The sequence below is a fragment of the Notechis scutatus genome, chromosome 2 (assembly GCF_049901735.1).
Source record: "Notechis scutatus isolate UNSWTSFEM ecotype Mainland chromosome 2, rNotScu1.2, whole genome shotgun sequence".
Lineage (NCBI taxonomy): Eukaryota > Metazoa > Chordata > Lepidosauria > Squamata > Elapidae > Notechis > Notechis scutatus.
This window is the reverse complement of record NC_142010.1, coordinates 100,973,138-100,989,763: the sequence shown is the minus strand read 5'-3', so window position 1 is coordinate 100,989,763 and position 16,626 is coordinate 100,973,138. Positions and strand designations below refer to the sequence as shown.

At 37.3% G+C, this 16,626-nt stretch overlaps 1 protein-coding gene across 4 annotated transcripts in view; it reads left to right on the top strand.

Annotated features, from left to right (window-relative positions):
• The first annotated feature begins 1,183 nt into the window (after nt 1-1,183).
• Nucleotides 1,184-16,626, top strand: part of PRKACA (protein kinase cAMP-activated catalytic subunit alpha) — a 66,938-nt gene continuing 51,495 nt past the window's right edge. Inside the window, exons 1-2 of one of the 4 annotated variants that reach the window (XM_087955571.1) lie at nt 1,498-1,696; nt 2,527-2,770. In XM_087955571.1, coding sequence (XP_087811697.1) covers nt 2,731-2,770 — 40 coding nt within the window. In that variant the 5' untranslated portion in view covers nt 1,498-1,696; nt 2,527-2,730. Of the gene's footprint in view, nt 1,433-1,497; nt 1,697-2,522; nt 2,771-16,626 lie in introns of those variants that run through there. The other 3 variants (XM_087955572.1, XM_087955574.1, XM_087955569.1) reach the window with 3 other exon arrangements.

The window sequence follows — 16,626 nt, the reverse complement described above, 5'->3', positions numbered from 1 at the left end:
AACAGTTCTCTCCATTAAACTATAGTTCCTTTTTAAAGCCTAAATTACATCTGGAAGTTTTAATTCTTTATAGCAATAGCAATAGCACTTAAGACTTATATACCGCTTTATAGTGCTTTACAGCCCTCTAAGCGTCAGCATATGCCCCCAACAATTTGGGTCCTCATTTTACCCACCTCGGAAAAATGGAAGGCCTTGAGCCTGGTGGGATTTGAACTGCCAAACTGTAGGCAGCTTGCAATATTGCACTCTAACCACTGCGCCACAGAGGCTCTTTTATGTATTGTTTAAAGAAATACTTTTTTATTACTCCATAGTTTGTCTGCATTTAGCTACACTGGATGAGTTTGATGCCAATGAGAACAATCCAATTATAAATATTAAATATATTAGTGTTTAAGGTGTCATAAGACAGATTTTTGACCAATTCATTTATTTTTATGACAATGATACACAGTTGCCCATTAAAGAATTAACAATCAAGCACAGATCAGTGGAAATGTGAAATGTGAACTCTCCATCATCTTTACATCTGTAAAGATGCTAACAAACCAGTGGTGTGCTGCAAAATTTACGTATTGCATTACATAAGAAAGCCTCCTTACATAAACATAGAATCCTGTTCTCCCATTTTACCAAGTTTTTTTTTTTTAAAAAATGCTGTAATCCTGCAGAAATGTCCGAATTTACTTTTAACTCCTTGTTTCCCAGGATCTACAACCTAGTTCTTCAGCTATGGCGAAGGAGACCGACTACCGACCGGTTTTTAGAACATAAGTACAAGACAGGATGAGTAAACAAAGCACAGATGTACAAAGACTGTTCCAAAAAAAATCCCTTCCTTGTCCTCTTAACTGCACGAATGCAGCGTGCTAGCCGTTAATAAGTACAAGGCGAGTTTAAAGCACATGGCTCAACCGAACATCAATTGTGCTCCGAATGCCGATCGCTTTGACCACCATTTGAAAAAATGACCGTACTGTGTAGTACTGGTCAAGGTGAGGACACGAGAAGAGCTTAAAGCAAAAAAAAAAAAAAAAATCCCTTTTCCCTGCGGTGCAATGGAACCCTGCATTTATTTCTGCTCAACATCCCTTCCCGAAACGCGTCCCGAATCTAGAGCGCAGACGCTCCGCCCCCTCCCGGCGCCTTCCTAAAATACATTCCGAGCTCCACCCTTTATACTTTGAAACACGGACAATCTCGAGAGCCTGAGCGCTCAGCTGAGACCCTCATCTCCCCGGCCCAGCCAACGAGCGGATCTCCAGAGAATGGGCGGGTCTCTACATCGTCACTTAGCCAATCGTAGAGCCGTAAATGCTTCAACCCGGCACGTTTGCGCAGGAAGGAGGCGACCGTTATATGAGGAACCCGTCACGAGCTGAGGGCCAATAAACAGCTTGGGCCATGCCGACGAGACCAGTGAGCGAAGGTGAGCGAAGCCAATAGCATGCGAGGTCGGGGCGGTACCCTCGCAGCTACCGCTGCCGGGGGAGCGGGGGGAGAGTGGGCGGAGGCAACACCGGGTCTGCCGGGGAGGGGGGATTGGGCCTGGCTGGGCCCAGCCGGAGCCTCCTGCAGCCTGGACCGACTGTGCGGGGAGAACGCCCCCTCCCCGTGGGCCCAGCCCAAGCCCGGCCCCGCCTGGCCATGGGCAACGCGGCCACGGCCAAGAAAGGCGGCGAGATTGAGAGCGGTGAGTGAGTGGGGCGGGGTGGGGTGGTTGTAAACGATTACTGCAAGCCGGGTTTGGGCGAGGTAGGAGCTACCGGGGAAGCCGTGTCCGGCAGTGACTGCCAAGCGGGGTGCGGGGTCCCGATGCCTCGGACCTCTTTCTTTCTCGGGAAATGGGGCTCGGAGAGCGGAGAAGGATATGGGGGGTGCGGAGAAGCAGAGAGGGAGGGTGGCTCTACCCTGGCTGGCAGCTACGGGGAAGAGCAGCCAAGGAGGGAACAGCCTAAGTTGCCACCGAATCCCCTTTAAGGGCCTTTGCCGAAGCTCTTCCAAGGGTATCTGGCCGCTGCCTTCGCATCTAATTCGTGGGCTCCCGGAATTACCTGCCTGGCTAACGCAGCCTTGCAAGCCGACCTTCCCGGCTTCTGTGCTTTTCGGCTTCCTGGTCCCTTCAGTTCCTTTGGGATTCAGCTGGAATTAGCTTTCCCACATGGAGCCGCTCTTGAGCTGCTCGGCGCAAAGCAAACCCTTCTCTCCCCGGAAGGCTTTGTCTGTCTCTGCCTGCGCCCGGGTTGGCTCGCGGGAAAGGACAGCCAGGCTAAGCGATTTATTTCTCCCCCCCACCCCCCATATGTTCCCGAAACCCGATGCCCGTTTCCTTTGGTCATATTTCTGCACCTAAAACCCTTAACGGCCTTTGTGCTATCCTTTGTTAATTACCTTGCCCTAAAGTGACAAGAACATAGAAACATCTGTGTGTAATGTTTTATTCAGGTTGCTTAGCTCGGTTTGTCTGATAAGGATATACATTGCATACTCTTGCTAACACTTTTTGCTGTTGCTTCTAGGCAGATATGAGAGGTTCCTGTTTGTAGACAGCTGGCTCTGTTAAAACGCAAATGAAGGCTACTTAATTCAGGAAAGACAGACAGAAGTATTCCTCCCACCCCTAAAGGAAGATGCAGAACTGGATTTGCAAATTGAGCAGGCAGTCAGAAAGGAAGAAAGGAAGGAAGGAAAATAGCCCTCAGATGGAAGTATTAACAACAACAAGCAATGTGTGTAGCCTATCTAGATGGAAGGCAGAGAGTTCGGTGTAAGTTTTATACTGGAAGCAGAAGACAGAAAGAACCTTTTAGCCAAGAGTATATTCACAGGATGATGACCAGATCTCAAAGACTTTGTTCTGTCCCCCCTTTTCTTTTGATTGACTCCTTTTATCTTTATTTTAAGAAGCTAGTGGCATGTGTACTGTTTATGCATGCAAATTTGGCTTTTTGTTTTTATTGAGATGTTCCAAATGAAACTTACATTGCATAATTATCTCTTCAATCATGGAATTTTACAGGGGTTCAAAAATCATTTTTTACTTTTCACCTTATGTTTTTCTGTCAGTGTTCCTGTCTCCTTTCTGACTGGAAAATGTTATTTAAGGAGGACAAGACAGAATAGCTAAATCATAGTTGTATTATATGAATAAGCCACAGCTGTTTGCATTCTCACTACTAATGTTCTCACAGCTATAGTTTACAAATCACTTTGGCTGACTTCACACAACACACTGACAGACCTAATAAAGTGTGGCTTGCTAATACTGCATGAACAGATGAATATCTTTTGACTGTTAGCACCAAGAGCTGTTCATCTGAAAGCATACTAGATTAATAATAAAGTGTGTTTAATATAAATACAGCTGATATTCTCTGTACAATTACTAAATTGATATCCTTAAAACTAGGTTTAATTTAAAGCATGGTTATCCAACCTTTTAGTTTGCCTGGGCTGCACTGAGTGAAGAGTATTTGTCTTGGGCTGCATAAGAAATATATAGTTTATATAAATAGCAAACTTCATTTTTATATCATCTTGTGGGGCTGTGTTGCTAGCTGTCCAGGACTGCATGTTTGTCATGGACTGTAGCAGATTGGAAATAGATACTGATTTAAAGTACCTGGAAAGAACAAGAGAAAGAATAACAACCAATTTTGCATGAAGTCTATATACTCTAGAACAGGGGTCCCCAACCCCCAGGCTATAGCCCATTACTGGGCTGTGAGCCATTCAGAACCAGGCTGCAGAAGATCAATAGCTCAAGAAGATCAATTGGAACTTCTAGATGTTAATGTATGATAGAAGAGTCCATCGCTCCTCACATGAGAAGATGATCAGAACTTAGTGAACGGGCTTGGAAACTACCGGTAGTACTAAAACATATCTCTCAATGCAGAGCAATAATAGCCTTTCCTATTGCTTGCTACCCCTAAGCAGGTGTTGACTCAGTGTTTGCTTGAGTATATCATCTCAGAATTCTTCCCAGAATTTTAGGTGGAGTTCACATATCTGGCTATTTGTCTAGGAGTAAAGTTTCTTACTCAATTTACCTAATGGTGCTTTGACTGAAACAAATCCTTGTTCAAGGAACAGCTACATAGTAGGTCGCAAATCCAGTCCCAAAAGTACTTTTTCAAGAGGCAACTGGGTTTTCTGGTTTTTTTCTTTCAAGAGGTTTTGCTTCTTATCCAAGAAACTTCTTAAACTGAACAGAGCTGAAGAAGCTTCTTGGATGAGAAGTGAAATGTCTTCAAAGAAAAACCAGAAAGTCCAGTACTTCTTGGAAAAGCACCTTTGGAACAACCATGACCTGGATGACTGAGAATCTCCATAGTAACAATTTCAGTGGATCATTTACTATCCTTAGTCATTGTTTTAAGAAAATTATACTATTTATTGCTATGGAATTGGAATGTATGCAATAGTTTCCTTTTTCCCTACTGAATACTTTTTCACTGCCATAAACCAAGTTGAATTCATATTTTAAAAAATTGTAAACATCAATATCCTGATTCATATTTCCTTATTAACCTCAAGCAAAGTTGTTGTTGCCAGAGCAAAATAACAAATCTACTAGAAATAAATTTCAATTATTAGTTATAATTAAATTTGAAAAGTATATATTTATGCTCAATTCTGAATCTGAATATGGTCAGAAATTCAAATGTTTTAATAGAAAAATGATCTACAAAATATTTTTGTGTAGAATTGTAGAATATGGATAGATAGTAGCTCAGCTATTTTGTGTATTTAAGAAAAAAGCACAACATTTTTCCATTGTGACTACACTGCTCATTTGCAAAAAATAATAATTAGAGAAACAAAGTAGGCATTTTAATTTAAACTGTATTTGGATTATTGTAACTGAATCCAATATGCTTGTTAGATTAAATATCTTTTAATTTAATGTGTGTGTGTGTGTGTTTGTATACACGTACATACATGTCCTAGTTTTCATATTCTAATAAACATTTCCTAATCTATGCAATCAAATCTGTACATTTTGAACATAACATCCTTTGGAAGCTATTACATGAAGTTTGCAATATATGAGCTTTTCAAAACTTCTGCATGATAAATGGACAACTTTTGGCTTTCTCAGAGCTACATTACATGCCAGTTAATGCCCAATATAGGGAAAATGACTAGGCAGAGGAATTGTCACGCACATGTGATGATACCAGTTTGTTTATTTTTAAGGAGGTTGCTATGTTAATATGTTAGCTCTAGTAGAGCATGTATTACTTTTTGTGTGTTTGCCATTTCAAATGGCAAGCAACCGCACCAGTAATCATTAACTGTGGTTAAACTGGACTCCATAAACAGCAAATAATACTTAGGAGCTTCATATTGTTAGGTTGCTCTCACTGTTTTATATGTTGCTATGCTATGGAATTTTATTCAGTAGATTGGATGCCAAGAAAAAAATCTGGATTTGAAAAGTATATTTTTTACAGCTAGTTGTACAAATGGGGAAAATAGGATGAAGGTGCATTAGGTACTTTCACTGCCTTGAGTTATTTGGAAAAAATAAAGGCAGGATAAAGGTAAAGGTTTCTCCTGTCCAGTTGTGTCTGACTTTAGGGAACAGTGCTCATCTCTGTTTCTTAGCCAAAAGATCATCCGATATCATCCGAAGACATTTCCATGGACATATGGTCAGTATGGCTATAAGCCAAGGTGCACCGAATGCTGTTAACTTCCCATCATAGTGGTACCTATTTATTTACATTTGCATGCTTTCAAACTGTTAGGTAGGGAAGAAAAAGGCAAGATATAATTAAATAAAATATAGTTTAAGAATCACATGTAAAATTGAGCATTATTGGTATAAAATTAAAAATCAAAGGAAGAATTAGGTTCTGGGGTAGACAGGAAAATATGTTGCTCTGTCTGGATTTCTGTTTTATTTGCAGCAATACAAAATAGGCTCCTTTATTGATTCGTACATCCAATTCTGCTCTCAATAAATTTGAGTAAAGAAAAAAGAATTGCATCCTTGTTGCATAGAACTTCCTTACAGATGTGCTATCTGATCCAGGAAGGATCTGTACTAATAATCTTTTGCCTTTTAAACAGCTAAATATAGATGATGTGCCTGAAGCTTTTCAGGGCTTAAACTTTTGCAGTACTATTATAATTAAATGGAACATCCAGATGTCTGCAGTTTTGCCTGCTAATGTAAAACAGCAACCACAGACAATTTCGTCAACAAAATATATTGGTCAGAAAAATGTGCATTTTATGATTGAATTGATAGTAGCTTTTCAAAATGAAATTGTTAGCATGTCGAGTCACTGTAAAAAGTGTATTTTATTCTGGATGAGACCTGTTATCTGTCAAAATCACTGTTAGTCAACTGTTATTGTTCCCAGTTGGCATTAACTTTGATTATGCTTTCAACGACTCAAGGGAGTTGCAGTTCAATGTAGAATGGGTTTAGAAAGTTAAATCCTACTACATTGTGTTAAAAATAAATATCAATATTATTGAATTAAATGAACAAATAATAAATATAAAACTATAGCTCACATTCAAGTTTACCAGCAGTTAAATCATCTAACCACTAGTGATGTACCCAAGAGAGCTTTTAATTTGCCATCTGAAGACTAAGAGCGTTGCAATAAAATCTTTCTTAGGGAAGCATTTCTTAAGGTTTGGCACCACTTAAACTTTAGGGCATAAGTGGTTATATTAATACAGGTAATAATAAATGCAGCTTGAAAAAATTATTTGTGATTGATTTATATATATTGTAAATTCTTCCAATACCCAATGTTCCTGAAAGATAATCTATATTTGTTGCATATAATCATATTTCAAAGTGCTTACAAATTATGCAAATTTAACTGCCATTCATTTTTTGTAGTTTTCGTAGGTCTGTTGGTAGTGCAGTAAAATTTACAATATATATTTTTATATCTTCAGTAGGCTTTATTCTCCAAGCTTCTGAGATCAGATTTTAAACATGACTTTACATCCTGCGGGGTGAAAATTTTATTTTAATTTTAAAGGATATTTTTCTTGGGTTACTTGTCTTTATATTCAATCTATTTGGTGGATCTTAGTGCTCTCGTAGCATAGTGAGCCTGGGCAGTAGAGGCACCAATATCTTACAGAAAGTAAGTGCATCTCTTGTTGCATACAAAAATAACTTTCTCCTTCTGTCTTTCCTCACAATGTTGTTTTGTGTTATATTGCAAATATGACATCGGGCTACATACTTTTAACTGTTTCCTGAATAGGTTCATATGTACCAGAAACAAGATTGCAAGACAGGGCAAATACTGCCTTCTGTTTTTCATCAACTCAGTCTTTTATTTGATACTAGCTAGTTATGATACTATCTATTTGTGACACAGTGGAGATCCAGGTTCAAATTCTTGGTAAGGAAAGTATTTGAATGTCTTAGGAAAGCCCAATGTTTCATTCTACATCATCCTCCAGGATGAATCTGAAAAAAAAAATAGTGCTCATTACTTCTCCCTTTCAGGGGGCCTCCTTCCAGGCCATTACTGGTTGTGCTAGGTGCCAATTGATAGGAAGAGATTGAAACCATACTCATATTTTTCTCCTTGCTGCCAGACCTTTTGTAGTATAACAGAAAATCCTCTTTTTGACTTTTCCTCTTGCCTCATTACTAGCTGACTAAGGTGGGTGCTGTTACTGGAAGTTCCATGTTCCTCTTCTCAAATAATACTTAGATTTCACTTTCCAAAGGTTTGTAGATATTGTCAAAGTAGCTCACATCAACATTTTCCCACTCCTATTTAATTGCTGGAACAATTAACAAAATGCTTAGTTGTGAAAAGTTGTTGCTCTCCACATATTGCTTAAATGTAAAGTTTTAAGATATTGTATATAATAGAAAATTCAAGATACTATTCCTATATTTACCCAAAAGGAAGAAAAACCTGAACAGGGAAGATCCTCATTTAATATTAAATCATTGCAATTAAATCATCAGCAATTTCAATATGCTATTAAAAGTAAATTTGAAAGTATTAAACTTTATTTCAAATAAATGTAACACTAAAATATAAACTACACATTTTTAACAGATAGAGATATACAGCATAATTTCATTAACTGGTATAGAATTAAGACAATATTGAGATTGATTTTATGTATTTCCTGCTAAATAACATTTTAGAACCGAACATTTATAAATATAATTTAGTCTTTTCACCAATAGATTTAGCATCACTTTTTCCTTATTTTCCAAAGCAGGTAGATCAAGAGCAGGCTGTGACTTGCGGAGTGTGACAAATGTTGCTTTGTATAGAATCAGACATGGCCTTAATTCCTTTCACCATAATTATTAAATGATGGGAAGTATCTAAATGAAATGTACTGAGTACCCATCTTTTTCAAACTTTTAGACATGCAGTAATAAAAATGGGCCTATATTAAAAGGAGAGGGAAATGTTCTGGTCATATGTGGATTAGATCAAGTGCTTCCTTCATTTATAATAGGATGATTAAATAGTTGTATATTTGTGGAAAGTTGGTTGAAAAATTTTTCCAGAAGAAAACACAGAGTTAGTCTTTTTTTAGCCTCTTATGATCTTTTATATGTGGAATAAAGAATATTTCCTTAAAATATGAGGAAACCAGAGCGAGTATTATTAGTGTTAGAACAGGATTTGTGCTATGAAGTTCACCTCCATGTTAGGACAGTTTCCAATCTCATAATACTCATCTCACATGATGATTGCACAAATAAAAGGTGGACAATACTGTATACTGTATGCCACTTCGTGGAGAAAGTGTCAAATACAAAAAGAGCACTCACAGCTGGTGAATTTGTTTTTATCAAATTCAGCTAATCTATCGTTATGACAGATGTTGATCAAATCATGAAATAACAACTTTATAATGGGGTCATTGTGAGTATTTAAGATGAAAATCGATGCTGCTGTTAGCTGCTATTGAGGCAACATTCAAGTGTCTTATTATGGATTGTTTGGCTTTAAAAGGAATTTATATATTGACAAAATGCAAAATCAAAACACCAAGAATAAAGAGAATGCAACCTTTGGATATTCCAGTGCCAATTCAAACATGTAAAAATGAAGATTCTAAACAAATAACTGGAGAGTTCATTAAAAAACTTCCAAAATTTTGTCCCAAAGAAGTCACAATAAATAATGAAACCATTAACATGACTCTTTTAAGTGAACTCAGAAGTGTTAGTTCACACGCTGAAGGTGATACATCTTCAAAAAATTGAGACAAGTTTTGAAATTAGGAGTGAAAAAACATTTGGGCTGGGATAAAAACTGGTAATGAATCCAAATACATTTGAGAGTGGATTTTGGTAACCAATGTTTATCAAAGCTAGCTAAAGCCATCTCTTTCTCCTTTTCTTTAAGCACTTAAGACCTAATGTATAGGGCTTCCATGTATCTTTACAATAATTATGTGAGTTACATCTAGCTTATATATCTTCATGAAAATTTGAATCTGGTTTCCCTAAATCACTGCATTTGTTCTCTGTGCAGTTGAAATTCCTGACATTGCTGAAAAACATTGCTATAATGTCAGTGGCCCCCAACCTTTTGGGTACCAAGGACTGGTTCCAAGGAAAGAAGATTTTCCACAGACCAGAGGGGGTGTGATTTCTCATGCTGCTTGCATTCTGCAGATAGAACTTCACTTGTTTGCACGGCCTGGTTTCTGGCAAGCTGTGGCCCGGTGCCAGTTGGGGACCCCTGCTTTAGCTGGCCAAATTAAACAATTAACATGCTAATCAATTACAGGTGCTTCTAATTATGAAGAAATCCATCCCGTTTTCTCATCCAAACAGAAACAGTCTGTTAAAGTGCATATATGTAGGCATGTATGATGAGTTGGGTCACACTCTTCTTTCTAATCTACATGAGAGCTAGAAGTCAGTGCATTTTAGCTTAGATTTCTTAGAAATATGTGGTGAAGCAAAGAAATATGGCGTCAGGGGGGGATATGGTCCATCTCATTTTGTGTGCCCTCTCTCTGAGTTTCCCTCCTCGCTCCTGAAGGTTGGTTTCATAAGAACCCCAGCAAGCAGTTAGTGTGGATTGACCCTTCTGGGGAGCCGTAGGCAAGTGCAGAGAAGCCACATTCCAGGCTGGCAAGATGGATGCTGGAGGTGAGGAGGAGTAACAGGTTGCCTGGTCATGTGAGGGTAGGCCTGATGTTTGTGAGGAGGCCAAAGGAACTGTATCATAGCATTATCTAGGAATGGGTGATGGTGATCGTAATGTTCTGGGTGGGAGGTTTGATTGGAAATTTCCACACTACCATGAGGCAGATCTAATCTGGGCCCAGCAAAGGAGTTTAGGAAGGTGAAGAATAGTTTTGGGAACTGGCTGCCTTTGGGTTTCCACAGAATTGGGTTGTTTTTTTTAAAGGTAGGCCTCTTGTTTTGTACAGTGCCACTCAGTTCAGCTTACTATATCTTGTCATCGTGTTCTTATCTTGTTGGCCTCTGTGGCCTCGCTCTTTTGCTAGGTTGGAAATATTACTAATTCAGCTTTACATTCTTTAATGGAGATATGGGATGTTTACTGTTTTGCAACAACCAGTTTAAGGAACTAAAACTTTACAGCAGTGAACTGTTCTCTGGGTATTCTTTCTGAAAGCGGAAGGTAGCAAACATAGAAATTAAAAATCTTAATCCCACCTTTTTTATAATATCAGTACAGATGATTGGGAGGCAAGTGCTAATGGCTCTGGAGACTTCATTAGGCCCAGAGATGACTTTGTGGATCGCCTTTGTTTTTAATAACCCTGAGATTCACTAGCTAAAGTTAGTGTAAAAGACTTAACATTAAAGAATTTTGAGTCTAGAAGTTCACCTGGATTGCTGAATTATCTTTCCACACGAAAAACCAATTTGGTTACCACTGCCATCCCTACTGTTTCATTTCAGAAATTTTGAAGTAGTTAAAACAGCTGAAATTATAAACTTTCAGAGCTGCTGCAAGCTATCAGATATCTATCAATAGAAGTGATCTACTTTCTGTGAATCTCCTTTCTGCAAACCAAGAATTTGATATTTGATATTGATTTGATATTTGAATGTTCATATTTGAACATTGAATACAGGAGCAGTTCCATTGTGATTGCAAAAATATTGCAGTAAAGAAATAGACTGAAATTTTAGTTTTATTCAGAAATATGTAATATTAAATCAAGTTTCTCTGGAAAAAGGAGTAGTTTGTAATTACAGTATTAGCATACTGAAACAGAAATTACATAATTTAAGAAGCAATGGCTTTAAGATAATAACAATTCAAAGAGGAAAAAAGGTGCTACTTTCCTAAAACAAATGTTTTATCTTTCAGTGAGTTTTGGGGAAGTGCTTCCTTTATTGTGGATCATCTCTATTCAATATATTTTCATGTGAGTTCAAAACAAACAGCTCTCCCCCACTCTCCCCTCAGCTACCCAGCACACTTAGAAAGCAGATGGAATAAATGAAAATACGTATATGACTTCCAGAAGAATTAAAGCTGCCTTATACAACTCTTGATTTTTTTTCTGTATACAAATGTGATACAGTGCAGATTATTTTTAGTTTATATACGGATATATATTATACCAAAAATACTATACAGGCAAGTTTTCCGGCACCAAGGTCCACCGAAAATACCTTGTTTAACTTAAGGTCATAAACTAATTTAGGAATATTTATATATAGCATAACTGATGTGGATTTTTCAACAGTATAATTATGTTATCTTGAAATTGTCAGTGTAATGCTAGAATAAATACAACTATATGAGGAAGTATTGCAGAATGTTAAACAGTTGAAGAATTTGTATACTTCAGTATTCGTATAGAATACTTCTGGATTACAGACTGGTATCCGTTTGTGGCCTGTTAGGAAGCGGGTCACACAGGTGGAGGTGAGTGGCGGGTAAGCAAGTGTAACCAAAATAACACCACCACTCCCAGTCCATGGAAAAAAGTTCTTCCACGAAACTGGTCCCTGGTGCCAAAAAGATTGAGGAACGTTGATATAGAAGATTGGCAAGACAATGCGGTGTAAATGGTTAATGCATTAGACTACAACTAGGGAGACCTAGATTTAAATCTATCCTTCGTCATAGAAATTCACTGGATAGTTTTCGGTTAGTTATTCCTCTTAAGCTATAGAGACTGAGAACCCAACTTCATGGGATTATTATGAGAAAACAGTGCTACATATGGTACCCTGAGCACATCTAACTAGGAAATAATTATAAATGTAATATTCATATTGACTTTCACATAATTTCCAACAGTCTCTGGGTCCACTTCAAATACATGGAAAGAGTGAAACATAGTCCTTTCACTACATTATCCAATTTGTACATAACACTATATTTACATACTATTTAAGCTTTATTAAAAGCTTGAAATTAATTAGTAAATATAATTAAAGTTATTTATCCAGAACACTATTAAATACAAACTGTGTTCCTCCCAAGTCTTGATTCAGCATCTTTGATGAAAAGATTAAAACATTTGTTGTAGGTTTGTAGGAGGATATGTTGCTCTTACTATAGTTACAAACTACTATACTTTAGTCCTGTTCTATATGGTCCAGCCACTAGAGGGAGATATTATACATTATTTCCAAGCATACTATTCTATTGAAGATTGCTTTTCCCCGAGGACACCCTCTTCACTCAACCCTCTCCTTTCCTCTTTTAATGAGACAAGCTTTGGAGGATATATTTATTTTTGTTGTTGCTCTTTGCTTAATATTAACATAGTTATTGGAGACAGAGAGAAAATGATGATTCCCTCTGTCGATATATAAATAACATATTTTTCACCATCAATCATTAGCACAGTAGAAACATTGAGAGAATAAAATAATTTCTACTAAATATTGAGCGACTTCAGATATTTACAGTTAGTGGAAATGTTCATTCCAAAGATGTCAAATATGCTGATATATTAGAAAATATTCATGCTGAGAAAAGTAAATAGATTAATGTGACTGCAAGGGCCAAAATATAATCTTACAAGTATATTCTTAGAAAAAAGGTAAAGTGCAAACAAGGAACAGAAAGTTCAGGAAGTAAGCTATTGGTTAGCACTGCAGCCTGGCAGGCTGAATTTTACTTTTAAGAACAAATAATGGTTTTGTTTAATATGTAAACTTGACAAAGCTATGTGGGCATTGAATGTTGAGTGAGGCTACAAATTGGATTAGTCCAGCTTGGAATTGAACCCTTCCTCATCAGTCAGCAAAAAAAATAGTTTCCTGCTCCTTCCTATACTTCAGAATCATAAAGAGAAAAGATACAACATACAGAAACATACCACAAAAACAAAACATAGGTTTTCTGATTTCTTATGTTGCAAATTATTGTAATAAGTGTAAATGTATTTTTGTTATTGTGAGCTGTTCTGCCTTATGGTGTAAGTAGCTTGTTTAGATTCTGATAAATTCTAAAAACTTTGCAGACCTGTTTCAGGAAAGGATACAGCTGTTTATTGATGTATTTGCAAATCTGGATTAACTATTCAAAATTTATTATTTAAGTTTGCAGGTAAGCAACAGTGATGGTTAGGTGCAGTATGTTCTAAATTATAATAATGATTCCAAATATTTATAGAAAAGCAGATAAACTACAGCAAGCTACTTCTTACAGAACAATACACCATTAAAGGAATGCATAACAGTAAACCAAGTGCCATATACATTTTGGTTTGTGGTGTTCTGACTAGTATTGAATATGCTTCTCATTATCAGATCTTTGAAGCTAGATTATCCTTAATTTTAGTACGCTAGTGACTTTAAAAATCAGATTTAAACAACTGAATAGAAGACAAAGCACTCCGACTTGCAAATTTTCATCTCAGGTTCCTTTTATGTTGAATCACTGCAGCACTTGATATTGCAAATGTATGCTTTGGATAAGTATTTCTAAAAAGTTTTAGGGTAAGTAATCATTCTTAACTTTGTTTTAGGTAACTTTAAAAAAAATTAAAGCCTTAGTTTAGAATTGGAGTTCCATGTGTTTTCACCAAATCTCTGAATTCTAAAGCAATACTGCATTACTAGTTAATTTATTTGCTAAAGTCATATTGTAAGCTGATAAAACCATTTGGACACTTCACTAGTGCTTACATATAAGTTAGCATTTTTAAAACTAAATTGAAAAAAATTATATCCTACTATTAAAACTTCCAGTAAGACTTCATGTGTTTCTGAAAGTAGTTTGATATGCTGTGCAGAAACCTTTATTTGGAATATCATAGTATATTAAGATGACATTTATAGCTTTGTACTCCAGTCTTATTCAATCACTGGACATTAGTAAGTAACAAATTCAAAAGTGCTTCTTAAATTTTCTTTAAAGATATTTTCTTAAACTTAGATTTGTCATGCATAAAATATAAAAACAAATGGCTGATTTTGCCATCTCTGCAGTTAATGGTACGTGTGGATATTCATGACTTGATATACAGGTGAAACTCAAAAAATTAGAATATCGTGCAAAAGTTCATTTATTTAGTAATGCAACTTAACAGGTGAACCTAATATACGAGATAGACTCATTACATGCAAAGCAAGATAGTTCAAGCCGTGATCTGTCATAATTGAGATGATTATGGCTTACAGCTCATGAAAACCCCAAATCCACAATCTCAGAAAATTAGAATATTGTGAAAAGGTTCAATATTCTAGGCTCAAAGTGTCCCACTCTAATCAGCTAATTAAGCCATAACACCTGCAAAGGGTTCCTGAGCCTTTAAATGGTCTCTCAGTCTGGTTCAGTAGGAAGCACAATCATGGGAAAGACTGCTGACATGACAGTTGTGCAGAAAACCATCATTGACACCCCCCCATAAGGAGGGAAAGCCTCAAAAGGTTATTGCAAAGGAAGTTGGATGTTCCCAAAGTGCTGTATCAAAGCACATTAATAGAAAGTTATGTGGAAGGGAAAAGTGTGGAAGAAAAAGGTGCACAAGCAGCAGGGATGACCACAGCCTGGAGAGGATTGTCAGGAAAAGGCCATTCAAAAGTGTTGGGGACTTTCACAAGGAGTGGACTGAGGCTGGAGTCAGTGCATCAAGAGCCACCACAAACAGACGGATCCTGGACATGGGCTTCAAATGTCGTATTCCTCTTGTCAAGCTGCTCCTGAACAACAAACAACGTCAGAAGCGTCTTACCTGGGCTAAAGAAAAACAGAACTGGTCTCTTGCTTAGTGGTCCAAAGTCCTCTTTTCTGATGAGAGCAACTTTTGCATCTCAGTTGGAAACCAAGGACCCAGAGTCTGGAGGAAGAATGGAGAGGCATACACTGCAAGATGCTTGAAGCCCAGTGTGAAGTTTCCACAGTCTGTGTTGATTTGGGGAGCCATGTCATCTGCTGGTGTTGGTCCACTGTGCTTCATTAAGTCCAGGGTCAATGCAGCCGTCTACCAGGAGATTTTGGAGCACTTCATGCTTCCTTCCGCAGACGAGCTTTATGACTTCATTTTCCAGCAGGACTTGGCACCTGCCCACACTGCCAAAAGCACCAAAACCTGGTTCAATGACCGTGGGATTACTGTGCTTGATTGGCCAGCAAACTCACCTGACCTGAACCCCATAGAGAATCTATGGGGCATTGCCAAGAGAAAGATGAGAGACATGAGACCGAACAATGCAGAAGAGCTGAAGGCCGCTATTGAAGCATCCTGGTCTTCCATAACACCTCAGCAGTGCCACAGGCTGATAGCTTCCATGCCACGCCGTGTTGAGGCAGTAATTGCTGCAAAAGGGGCCCAAACCAAGTACTGAGTACATATGCATGCTTATACTTTTCAGAGGTCCGATATTGTTCTATGTACAATCCTTGTTTTATTGATTGCATGTAATGTTCTAATTTTCTGAGATTGTGGATTTGGGGTTTTCATGAGCTGTAAGCCATAGTCATCACAATTATGACAAATCACGGCTTGAACTATCTTGCTTTGCATGTAAAGAGTCTATCTCATATATTAGTTTAACCTTTTAAGTTGCATTACTGAAATAAATGAAGTTTTGCATGATATTCTAATTTTTTGAGTTTCACCTGTATGGAAGACATGCTTCCAAATGTATCCTCTTTGCATATTACATCACATTTCACTGATGAAGGCAACAGCAAAGTTTCAGTGAGATAACTCTTGGTAGTTGTCTGTATCAATTTATGTCATTCTAATTACTATTATGCTTAAATGAATGAAAGGAAAATGTTGGCTAGGTCTTCTCTCAGCAAGGCTTGTCTTTCCCTGCTGTTTTTAATGTAATTTAATGCTTGTGTTTATTTGGTTTTTATGTAATGTTTACGATTATGATTTATTCTGTTTCTTCTAATGATGGTGATTTATAATTTGTGGACTACCTTATTAACTTATTTTCTGATAATGTTTTTCAGTGTTGCATTTGTAACTTCCATGGTACAAGAGGCTGCAATTAATCCAATTATGTTCTTAGAGTATTCCAAGCTGATTCTTTTTGCCATTTTCTGCTAGATCATTGTTTTGTTTTAGAGAAAAAACTAATTTGGAGGAATTTAATATCCAGTTTATATAATTAAAATGTTTTATTGATTATTGGTTGAATTAGAAGATTTATATTAATGAGAAAAATGTTAAAGATGACTT